We start from the raw sequence: 12961 nt of genomic DNA on the forward strand, positions 1-12961 counted from the left end.
AAGGTTCTACAATCGGCTGTGGTCTGACAGTGGCCGCGCGTTATAATACCCACCCAAGGGGACTTCTCGTGTACGTCCCTCTGCATTCTGTATCCCTGATGTTCCTGACAAGAACATGGGATTTTTTTACTTACCGTAAAATCCTTTTCTTGACCAGGATATCAGAGATATATACAGAACCCTCCCATACCAAGTTATGTGGCTTCGGTTTTCAGATGATGTTACTATGGTAGTATCATGCCGTTTAGTACTGTGTTATTGTGTTTCACGTTTATGTAATTTCATGGTTTTTTGGTTGTGCTTCTCTGCTAGGACTTCTATCAATGCTTGCTGATAAACTGAACTTCCCCAGCCGTCAGAAAGGGGTATAGCTGACAGGAGAAGTCAGTTTTTGTTTAAGATTTATGTTGCATCTCTTTGGCAGCTACTACTCACTGTATCCTGTATCCCCGATATCCTGGTCCAGAAAAGGATTTTACTGTAAGTAAAAAATTCTATTTTCCCCAGTATGTTTATCAGCCATGAGAGGGTTAAAGACTCTCCACCACAGGTTTTTACAAATGTAAACCAAATCCATGTAAGGCTGCTTTCACATCTGCATCGGGGGTTCCAGTTTCCCTCTCAGTTCAGGGAGCAGAAAAGGGAAATCTGGCCAAATGTGATCTGTCTTATGACTGAACCGAACAGCGCCAAACGGACTCTATTGACTATAATGTCGTTCGTTGAGCTTCTACTCAGCCACCCAGGATCCTAAAGCATGTAGATAAGCAAATATAACCAAATCGTTTACCTCTTTTGCTACAGGTAGAAACTACAAAATTAAGCAATTCATTGATTGCAATAGTGTATATGTAGTGTATATAGTTAACTGCTACATATTCGACAATCAGTATATAGGCTGGATATTATTGTACCTTGTCTCCACCGGAAGCTAGGGGCCAACTTGGCTTTGCTGGAGTTAACGCCCCCTGACAAGCCCCTAGTTTCCGATTGGGTGATGCTGTTCGTGTCACCACAGCTGTTCCACCCCCACACATACAGCTATCAAAAGGCAGCAGAAGACAGTGGGATGGGTACCTGACATTGCTCCCCACACAGCCAAATACAGCGGGATTTGTATGTGACCTAGTGCTAACGGTGCTCTCAGTCATGTTGCGCCGACTCCGGTTTGTCGCTCCTGAAGGCGGTATGGGTGCTCCCCTTCTCCGCTGTCAGTGTTACTACAGGACACCCCCCCGCCACCGCCGTAGGTGACACTGACAGTGTGGAAACAGCAGCGGGGCTGCTAGGCCGACTTTGTTGCAGCTATTCCTAGGGGCGTAAGCTCTGACAGTGCCTTCGCCGCTGCTGCCAGCAGGGGCCGAGCGCCGCTACCAGCACCGCTGCCGCCTTTAGCCTCATGACTGCCAGGCGCTCACTGTCCCCGTCCGCCTCGCAGTGCAGTCACTGTATTGGGATACACAGTGTGCTTGCTGGTCGGTCCTGCTGCCTGGGTGTTACTGCTGTATCTTGTCTCCCAATCAGAAGCTAGGGGCATGACAGGGATGTTCAACCCTGGTGACACCTGTCACACTCCTAGCTTCTGGTGTCGACAAGATACACCAGTAGATATAGGCTGTAAGAAGGGACATTCCTATATATTTAGTTACCTACTACCTATGTAACCTTAAGTATATGGTAAGTAAGAAGGGGCCGTCCTATATTTTTATTTACTTGCTACATATGTAACATTCAGTATATAGGGTGTAAGAAGGGGTTGTCCTATATATCTAGTTACTTGCTACATATGTAACATTTAGTATATAGGCTGTAAGAAGGGATGTTCCAGGGGAGAGGAACACAAACTTCTAAATAGAGAAACAATGTGGATTTTTTACACTTAAACCACATATTCCCAAAGGTGTGACTATAAAACAGGATGTTATTTATCATTACTAATGGCCAGTGTACTTGTTATGATTATTGCTCAATATTCGTTCAAACGAACAAATTTGAGCGATAATTTTCAAGTAAATGCGAAAAATTTGCTCACTATTTGTTTGCGGATGACTGCTAAGTCAGTGAAAAAACTACAGCTGGATCCGCGAGCTTCTTGTTCAGTGTAAACGCTCAGCGCTTCACGTAGAAGGGGATTTGCTGACTGAGAAGCCTGCGATCCAGCTAGAACTCTTACAGTCTCTAGGGGTGACATCAGCGCTAGCGCAGTTATTTACCCCCCTCTTGGCCCGTGTAAAAGCGACATAACGTTGTGACTACAGCAAGGTGTGTTTAATAGCCTTTTCATCTAGATTTTAATGATCATATGACTGGTATTACATCATAAAGGGGTTTGCTCTTCACACGAGTTCACGTTGTAAGAACTAGCGTCCGTAACGCGTTAATAGACTCTGATATCTTTCTCCATGATGTGATCTCCACCAGAATATCTTTTATATTTTTACATGAATTATTTAAGGCCGCTTGTTTTTTTGTTTTTATTCCATCCGTACAATCTCAAAAGATGTACATTTTGGTAACATAGTAGCTTTTTGCGGTGCACAGATTTACATTCTTTACACTCTGCCTATTATGTCATCTCAGATCCCGAAACTCAACGGAAAAGAACTGTTCAAAATGTCCTGGATCTGAGACAGAATTTGGAGGAGACCATGTCCAGCCTTCGTGGGTCTCAGGTAACACACAGGTAGGTACAACTTGTGACAAACCTCCTAATATTGAAGCATAAGCAATAGATCGCCAGCAGCACTCCTCCACACCACAACTGTGGCCGGACGTTCAATATGCAATAGCTGCAAAGAGCCTGAACACGCTCCAAAGCGAAGTCCAAATGGAGAATGAAGTGGCAGCATTATGATTGCAAAATAAGTCACCAAATTTTATTCTCCCATGGCATAAAAAAGAGACGACGTTTTGACCGGATGCATTTACATGGAATTACTGTCGGGCAAATGATGCCCGACACTCGTCCCTGTGTGTCTGCGCTCCTGTGCTGTCACACGGGAGCTACTGGTGCTGGCTCGCTCACGGAGCGGCTAGCAAGGGGGCGGGGCATTGCAGGAGATTTCCCTCTTTTCGCTCCCCCGCCCCTCTCCATTGAGATAACACAGCGGTCGTTCACTACTGAATGGCCTCTGTCTAAACTGAACAATGAGCGATCAGCTGATCGTCCATCGTTTATGCTGTATAAATGATAAGCGATGAGCTCATCGTTCAGTTTAAGCAGCGGACTTCAGTAGTGAACGGCCGCTGTGTTATCTCAATGGAGAGGGGCTGGGGAGTGAGAGGTGAGAAATCTCCTGCACTGCCCGGTTCCCCTGCCTGCCGCCCGAGACAGCTCTGCTAGCTGGAGCACGGTAGAAAGGAAATAGACCTTATGTGGCACACTGCTGAAAAGAGGGTGTCTGTTGTCATAGTGGAGCATAATACTGGAGGCACATTCCCTTTAAGGCTGCATTCCTACGGAACGGAAATCTCACGGCTTGGCCGCACCGAAAAGCCGCAAGATTTCCGCAGGAGAGCTGCAGCTTCAAAACCCGTGGCATTTCGCCGTGGGTTTTGGTGCAGGTCGGCCACTGGCATTCCTTTGCGGCTTTCTCTCCGCATAGAGAGGAGTGAGGCTGCTACAAAAAAAAAAAAAGAATTGACATGCTGCAGCTGTCGGTTCTGCCCGGCTTTGCCGCGACGGATTGGCCACCCCGTGTGGACAAGAGGTTTGCAAAATCTCGTCCACATGGCTGGCTAATCCCTGGATTAGGAGCCGCCAGCGGATTTGCCGCACGGAATTTCCCTGGCAAATCGGTCCCGTGTGAACCCAGCCTAAGCATTCCTCTTGACATACACCAGCTGACAAAACCCTCCTGGCCTAATGTAATACAACTGATGCTTGTTAGGTTATTCAGATAGTGCAGTGAAAAACTGCTTGAAACTGCATCTCTGGGCCATCTGAATCCACCCTTGTGCTGTGCAGTCTATGGACAGCATGTTAAAGAGCAGAACTGATTGATATATAGCTTTGTGGGAAGCTATTCAACTTTACTCCTCAGTCATTTGTTTAACCCTTTGATCCTAAGGCTAATCTCAGAAGGGCAAATGCGATATCGGGCCACAAAACTCGACCCTATATCTCGCTCAGCAACATGCGATATCCCCACGGATGCAAGGCATTTTTGTGTTAAATCGCCTTGCATTACTTCAGGGAAGTAGCGATCCTCGGCTGCAGTGGAGGATTGCAGATTGTTTCCTATTGTTTTTAATGGGTAAACCCTGCACACCAATGATGCTGAGCCGGCCCCCATTGAAAACAATAAGCGATGGGAGAAAATTGCTCTTGTATGACCCCTTTCAAAAGAATGGGGTTCATAATCATGTGAGATTTGTGCGTCTCGCAACACACAAATCTCACGAAATTTTCTCAGCCATGTGAAAACAGCCTAAAGGACGTACAGGTAAGTCCTCCAGTGTCAGGGTGTTGTATTGATTCCACTAAATACATGACACGTATTGGCTGACAGCTGACGCCCGCTTGCAACACACTGATCACAGCTGTTAACCCTGTAAATGCTGCGGTCAATTCTCACCTTGGCATGTAAATGCCCACTTCAATGTGGGTCCCAAACATCTCCCTGCAATGAGATTGCCAGGTGCTGTTCAGTTGTTATGAGAGAATGCTGGTCGAAATCAAACCACTAACGACGACCTACCCGATCGTGAGTGAGTTTGTAAGTACTTATCAAAGGTCCTTCGTCCCCAGTGAAGGAGTTACACGCTTCACCCTCGATCACATGACGGGGACATAATCACAGGTCCTGTACGCACACGGCTGCTGTCCGGCTAGGTATCCATTGCAACTGAGGCTGCAGGGGGTTTATAGTCCACCCATAATCTGCACAAGGATGCAGGACCTTTGACGCCACTGCCATGTCATCAGGGGCAGAGCATGTATGTCATTCACTCTAGATGAGCGTCCTCGTCAAGTGATCAGGGGCAGAGCATAATGGTGACGTCATCACAGGTCCTTCATCTCCAGTGCTGTGCTGCTTCTGATCCCTGTTGTATGGGATGAACAATGTATGTAGCTGTGCTGTATGTGTGAAGTGCATGTAGCAGAGCTGTGTGGCACCACCAGAAATACTGGTACTGTAATTTCCTAATAATTACTAGTACTATATATTGCAAGTATTGCAGCATATGTTATAAGCAATTAATGGAGTGCAAGTTTAATTCACCCATGGGGAGTATTTGTTTTTTAAAAGGTAAGATATTTTTTATTCTAAAAAAAATGGATACTAAAAGTTTTAGAAAACCTTCCTTTCCCATATTCATAATAAAAAAACAACCAAAATTAAAAAATATACATTTTTGGTAACACCACATCCATAAAAGTCTGATCTTTCGAAATAATGCATTACTTATCCTGCACAGTGAACATCGGCAAAAAGAAAAACAACACCAAAATTGCTTTTTTTTCTTCTTGTCACTCAGTCTCCAAGAAAAAAATAAATAAATAAAAAGCAATAAAAAAGTCATATGTACTACAAAATGGTACCAAAAGAAACTACAGGATGTCCTGCAAAAAATGAGCCCTCACACAAGCCTATCAACTTAAAGATAAAAAAATTGATGGTGAAAGTAAAAACATTTTTAAAGAGGAGGAAAAAAATTAAGTAATTTTAGTATCGTCATAATCATACCAACCCATGGAATAAAGTTATATAATTTTTACCACCATGCATACTCTAAAAACAGCCCACCTTTCTCCAAACATGGCAAAGCTAGGGTTTTTTCCACTAAGAGTTATGATTTTTTGAAAGTGAAGCTGAAAATAAGGGGGGAAAAAGTCCACATCCTTAAGTGCTTAAACCTCTTCCCATTCTGGTTTAGTGTCCCAGAAGATCATTCTGGACCCCTCCATATTGTCATACATGTCTGTCTGATGTAGATGCACTGTGCAAAACTGTCATGTCTAATTTTCTGTATGTGTTGCACAGCTGTAGCGTCTGAAGGGTTAACTACATTAAATTCATTGCTGTAAGTTTGGTTGCATGTTTATTGTACCTATCTTGCTATGTCATGTGACGTGGTGTGCATGAATCTATAAGCATTCCAGAAGGGTGATCCATCTTGTCTGCCAAGGAGCGCCCGTCTACCACCTGAGGGTTTGCTACCTCAGAGGCGCATGAGGGCACCATAAGCCTTTGTGCCGCTGAAGATGAAGTGAATGGGACTCAGCCACAAGTAGCAAATACGGCCAATGCGCAATGTTTGGAGCTTTCTACTTCTTGCCCCAAAATAGCTAGAAGTGGGACAACAACTTTAACTATAATGCGTTTGGAAAGTTTTAAGGCCCCTTTTTTTTACATTTTTATGTTGTGGCCCTGTGCAAATAAAAAAAATGAAGTTTTTCCCCATCATTCAGCACTCAAAATGTCATAATGGCAAAGTGACAACAGAATGTTAGACATCTTAGTTTTATAAAAACATTACAAACTTCTTGCATTGGGAAAAGTATTCACACCGTGTACTCAGTACTTAGTTGAAGCCCCTTTGGCAGTGATTCCAGCCTCCAGTCTTGTAGGCTATGATGCCACAAGGTTTGCACACCTGGATTTGGGGATTTTCTGCCGTTCTACTCTGCATACCCTCTCCAGCTCTGCTGGATGGGGGCCATCTGTGGACAGCCATTTTCAGGTCTCTCCAGAGGTGTTGAATTGGATTCAAGTCCGGGCTCTGGTTGGGTCACTCAAGGACATTCACAGAGTTGTCCCAAGGCCCCCCCATCTGTGCTCTTTGGTTCATTGTCTTGTTTAAAGGTGAACCTTCTGCCCAGTCTGAGGTCCCTCGCACTCTAGATCAGGTTTTCACAAACTACATACTTTACTCCATTCAGCTTTCCATCAATCCTGACTGTTCTCCCTGTCCCCCCAGCATGATGCTCCACCACTACACTGCACTGTAGAGATGGGGAGGTGATGAGCGGCACCTGGTTTCCTGCAGACACAATTTTATCTTGGTGTCATCAGAGCAGAGAATCTTGTTTCTTGCAGTCTGGGGGTCCTTCAGGGTCTTATTGGTTAACTCCATGCGGCTTTCATGTGTCTCTTACTACGAAGGGGCTTTTTTCTGGCATCACTGCCATAAAGCACAAAAGAAATGGGAGACCCCCAGAGCTAAGTTTCAAGTGTCATATCAAAAGGTGTGAATACTTATGACAACAGGTATGCATGGTCACCCGCTGTGGGCAGGGACGGATTCCACGCAGGATTCTGCAGCTGGAATCCGGACCTGGCATGTGCATGAGGCCTAAGTCAAGAGACAGGTCCATAAAGTTAAGAGAAGAGATCTTTGCCTTGCACAAACAAGGAAAAGGCTATAAAGGCAAAGGCACTAAATAATCGGAAAGATACAGTTCACGAGTTCATAGTTACAGGAACACTGGTTCACTACCTGGACATGGTAGAAGGAGGGCACTATCACCAGCTGTCACCAGATTCCTGAGGGGGCAGGTGGTCAAAAACCCTCCAGTTAATGCAAAAGACCTGCAGCAAGATCTGGTGGCAGCAGCACTGAGGCTTCCGTTTGTACAGTAAGGCCTCATTCACACAGGGGTATGAAGAATGCACAGTCTTCACTGCGTGGTTATGTGCATTTCCTGTGTCCGTGTTGCATCCATGTTCATTGTGTACTTTATGCGCACAAAATAAATAAACGCAAGAAGGCCGAATTAATGTCTTTTTTCCCGCTGTCTCCTGGCAACAGACATAAAATGCTGAATATGCATGCAACAACCGTTTTGCTCTTGTGTTTTTTTTTTTTCTTTCACACTCCCATAAAATTGTCATGGGTGATTTAGGTCCGCAACCAAAAGAGGAGATTTTCACTGCTTAAAAAATGCACAACTGAATACAGATATTTAATTGAGTGCGTCTGTATTCAGTCAGGTTTTCCATATATATCATACTAAGTCTAGAAGCATGCTAACCCAGGAATATTAGTGAACCGGATGCCATTGTCAGAAGCTGGTGCCTTGTTATGCATCACGTTTGCAGTAGGTCATAAGCACTAAAGATGCTGGACATGAAGGGGTTAAATACCTCAGACCGCAGTAGCCATTAAAGGGGTTGTCTCGCGAAAGCAAGTGGGGTTAAGCACTTCTGTATGGCCATATTAATGCACTTTGTAATATACATCGTGCATTAAATATGAGCCATACAGAAGTTATTCACTTACCTTCCCTGCGCTGGCGTCCCTGTCTCCATGGCTCCTTCTAACTTCAGCGTCTAATCGCCCGATTAGATGCGCTTGCGCAGAAGGGTCTTCTGCCTTCGGCTCGGTCTGGCACGAGCGACGTTCTGGCTCCGCCCCCTTATACGCGTCATCGCGTAGCTCCGCCCCATCACGTGTGCCGATTCCAGCCAATCAGGAGGCTGGAATCGGCACACGTGACGGGGCGGAGCTATGCGATGATGCGTAGAAGGGGGCGGAGCCAGAACACCGCTGCTGCCGGACAGACCCGAAGGCAGAAGAACCTTCTGCGCAAGCGCGTCTAATCGGGCGATTAGACGCTGAAGTGAGACGGAGCCATGGAGACGGGGACGCCAGCGCAGGGAAGGTAAGTGTATAACTTCTGTATGGCTCATATTTAATGCACGATGTACATTACAAAGTGCATTAATATGGCCATACAGAAGTGCTTAACCCCACTTGCTTTCGCGAGACAACCCCTTTAAGTGTCATTCAGTGTTGATTTTTGAGAAACCGCTTATTATATTAGTTGTGTTGAACTATTAAAATTAGTTTTTTTGTAAACCGCTTGTAAATTTGGCCCATAAAGCTAATTTGTAATAGGGGTTGAATAGTTTGAATTGCAAACATAAGTATTAAAATAATTGGCAATCCAAATCTCCAGGCCCCACGAGGTGCTGCAACAGCTTTTGTCTTCGTTTGAATCTAGTTGTTATAAAGTATCGGGTTCAGTTAAAAAATGTGTTTGAACTTTTTACGGTACATAATCACTATGTAATAATGTCACTTGCTGTTGGAACGGTATATTCCAGACTTTTCTAAACTTGTATATATATATTCTGTTTCTTAGCTCTTTAGATATGTCGTGTTATGACAGTGATGATGCCAACCCTCGCAGTATTTCCAGTCTTTCCAATCGCTCTTCTCCTGTGTCCTGGCGTTACGGACAGGCTAGTCCGCGGCTGCAAGCAGGGGAGGCCCCCTCACTTGGCGGTTGTCGTTCTGAGCATGGTGGTGGAGGCTGGCAATTCTCTCACACCATGCCCCTCCGTGCTGGTTCACGAATCTGCAGCATTACACAACGTTTGGAGCTTCTAGAATCTGGTGGGCAGGAACTGAAATCCGGTTATGGAAGCGACACTGACTGTAAATTAGCAAAAGAGGGAACACATGAGGATGATGATATCATTACTAGGTAAGTACTGCCAACATTACTTCTTATGAGCCGTGTAATCCTCATCCTGCTGTTACTAGCAGCGCTTATTGGGGGACAGCACTTGGACTCAGGATAATTAAATTGCCGAGTCCAAGTGGCAGCCGCAGTCAGTATAACTCTGTCTACTTCTTGCAGGGAAGACACTCTGAGAAAAGTCCTGTACTTAAACAAGAATTGCTTGACTAATAGAATGCAGGCTCTCACTTCTTAATTGATGTGTTGAAATGTACTTTTAAGAGCAAATTTGCATCTACTTGCAGTGTATGTTTCTTTATTTGCACTTACAGATGCAAAAATTTTACAAGCGATGAATTAAAAAGCTACTATTCTAATACTTTAATGGTTTGTCGGGACTTGTGAGCTATCGGTCGCCACTTTTTTAAGGTTCTATCAATTATTAACGCCATCTTGTAGGCTATTGCCGCATTTATACCACTTTAATATTATAAATATTTATGTTTTTGTAGAAAAAAAAGTTTACAAAATAAATTGTATTGGTAAAACATTTGTGAAATTTAAGTGGTGACAGGAAACCCTCAAGTACCGTTTTGTCTTGCTTTTTTTACATTGTTCTAATAATTTAAAAGGGTTGTGTTATGTTTGAAAGTTAACCCCCTATCCACAGATCAGTAGGGATCCAGCTGCTGGACCAATGGTGATTGGGGTCGCTGGAGATAGCCAAGAACTTGAACTTCGGTCGCCTGCAGACAGGCGGGTCGAATCCGGCGTCGAGGATTCTCGCCGCAGGACCCAACCCGAGCACCTGCAGGGACCAGCGCGTACTCGCCCGCGGCTCCGGCTGTTTGATGTGCCGGCTTTCATCTCCATTTTTCAAAAGCCATAACTTTTTTATTTTTCCATCGGCGCGGCCGTATAAGGGCTTGTTTTTTGCGTGCCGAGCTGTAGTTTTTATCTGTGCCACTTTTGGGTACATAGACTATATCGTAAAACTTTTATTATTTTTTTATGATGACAGGGAGAGAAAACGCATCAATTCTGCCATAGATTTTTTTTTTTTACAGCGTTAATCATGCAGCATAAATGACACAATACATTTTTTTTCTGCGGGTCGGTACGGTTACAACGATACCAAAATTCTTATATTTTTTTTAGGTTTTTCCACTTTTTTGCAATAAAAACCCCCTTTTTTGGAAATCTTTTTTTTTTCTCTATTGCTGCATTCAAAGTTCTGTAACTTTTTTATTTTTCTATGTACGGAGCTCTATGAGGGCTTATTTTTTGCGAGACAAGCTGTAGTTTTTATTGGTACCATTTTGGGAGTATACGGCTTTTTTGATCACTTTTATTGCATTTTTTGGGACGCAAAATGCTAAAAATTAGCATTTTGCCTCTGTTTTTTAGCGTTTTTTTTTTTTTAACGCTTGTTGCCGTACAAAATTAAAAGCGTGTTCAACTTTTTGTACATGTTGTTACGGACGCATCAATACCAAATATGTGCCATTTTAATTTTTTTTAACCTTTTTTATGCTAATATTAGAAAAAGCACAAAAAAGGTTTTTTTTTTACATTTTTCTTTTCTTTTTTTTACACTATTTGAGTCCCTCTGAGGGACTTGCAGCACAGCACTTATGATCGCTGTGACAAGGCATGGCAGGGCTGCTGCCCTGCCATGCCTTATCGCTTATATAGCGATCATAGGCATTGGCACTACAGGACGCCAGTGTCTGGCGTCCTGTTACTATGGCGACAGGCTGGGATCTCGCGATAACATCGCGAGAGTCGGCTGGAGACACAGAGGGAGCGCGCTCCCTCTGTGAACTCTTTCCCTGCCGCGATCTACTTAGATCACGGCAGTAAAGGGGTTAACAGTGGGGGGCGCATCTCCGATGCCCCCTCCCCCCACTGTTGCAGCGGGAGGCCGGCTATCACTGACAGCCGGCTCCCGCTGCAGGATAGCGCGAGATCAGTCATGATCTTGCGCTATCCCGATAACGTAAGGGTACGTCATTTTGCGGGAAGTACCAGCCTGCCTTGAAGTACCCTTACGTCATGGGGCGGGAAGGGGTTAATCTATACTGTGAAGGACATGGGCATTTGCAGTTTCATTCTATGAAATATGCAGCATTTTCACGGATCGAAATTGCACGTATTTTCTACTTATTTGGTCTCTCCTGCACGTATGAAAAACACTGTGAATACGCATGCAAAAAAAATGCAAGAAAGTCTCATAGATTTCTCCTGTCGTCTTGTGTAAATACACAGTGAATAAGCATGTATCGTGTATTCACTGCCTATTTCCACGGTCCCATTGACTTTAATGGGCAATTTCAGTTCGTAAAACTGGTCATGTTGTGATTTTTTTTTTACTTCCACGCACATAAATTACATGTTTCAATACCCTAATACAAAGCAATTAGGTTTATGCTGTCCGCATTATGCGTGTAAAACGGAGTGCAAATCCACCCAGATGAATGAGCCTGGACTGACATAGGTTAAGATCTCAGTCCCCTAGCCTGCAGCACCTTGGGAAACCATACAAGCAGAGAAATCTAACAATCAAAATTTTTAAGCACAAAGCAATTAAAAAAAGGTCTTCCAAAAACACACTGATTAAGATAAAAAAAGTGTAAGGCAACTCTCACACAGGTGTTTGTAAATGCCGCGTTTTTCTGTGTTTTTGTATGGCATTTTCAAATGCATTCAACAGTGTTTTAAATGCACCACATTATTGTAATGGCCAATGAGGTATGTTAAAAATCGCTGAAATGCACTAAAATAGAACAGACTGCGTTCAAACTGTCATCTGAGAAGCTGCATTGAAATCCTATAGGCGGTGACAGATGGCGTTGACTCCTGTAAAAACTGAACATTACTAAACGATAGTAGTTAATTTTGCAACTCCATAGGAGGGTCATTTTTACTTGAACATGGCTTGAAACATAACTGGCAATATATGGTACGCAGCTTTTTAGCCTTGGCAGCTGCAAGCCCCCTTTGCGGTATGTAATGGCCGTTGACCAAATTTGACTAGATACCCATAGTTCGTCCTAATCTGCCTCTTATGGTCTGCGTCCTTACATTTGGAATGCTGAACATCATTGATGCATAATTTACCTTTCAGCTACTGTACTTCTTCTTGAACTTTAGCAGTCATGTGACCTGCCACGACGTAACCTCCCTCATAGACTCATAAGTAGCTAAACTCTATATACAACATGTTCCTAAACTGACACTAGCAAACCCGTAACCCCGCACACTCCTGCGGGCCAGCCAGCTCTTCACACAGTCCTTAGATCCTGACTTCACAGCGCGCTTTTTTATTTTGCCGATTCCTGCTGCATAGAAGAGTTAAATCCCACAGCAGATCCGCAAGAAAAAACACGGCCAACTGCACAATTTAGGTGCGGATCTGGCCAGCGCAGTTTCCCAGCTTTCCATTGCAGAATGCCCTCAGCGATTACGCCTTTGCGTGAAGTTGCCCCGGGGACGATTTTATAGGGGCGAATAAACTGTCCAGTACAAGAACATATCAAGGAGCTAGCA

General features: G+C 44.1%; 1 protein-coding gene across 7 annotated transcripts in view; it reads left to right on the forward strand.

Moving 5' to 3' along the window:
* Window positions 1-12961, forward strand: part of NAV1 (neuron navigator 1) — a 274215-nt gene that overhangs the window by 41483 nt on the left and 219771 nt on the right. For all 7 annotated transcript variants that reach the window (XM_066600314.1, XM_066600316.1, XM_066600318.1 and 4 more), the window contains exons 2-3: window positions 2581-2683; window positions 9092-9436. In XM_066600314.1, the coding sequence (XP_066456411.1) occupies window positions 2581-2683; window positions 9092-9436 (448 nt within the window). The remainder of the gene's footprint in view (window positions 1-2580; window positions 2684-9091; window positions 9437-12961) is intronic.

The sequence above is a fragment of the Eleutherodactylus coqui genome, chromosome 4, assembly GCF_035609145.1.
Source record: "Eleutherodactylus coqui strain aEleCoq1 chromosome 4, aEleCoq1.hap1, whole genome shotgun sequence".
Taxonomy (NCBI): domain Eukaryota; kingdom Metazoa; phylum Chordata; class Amphibia; order Anura; family Eleutherodactylidae; genus Eleutherodactylus; species Eleutherodactylus coqui.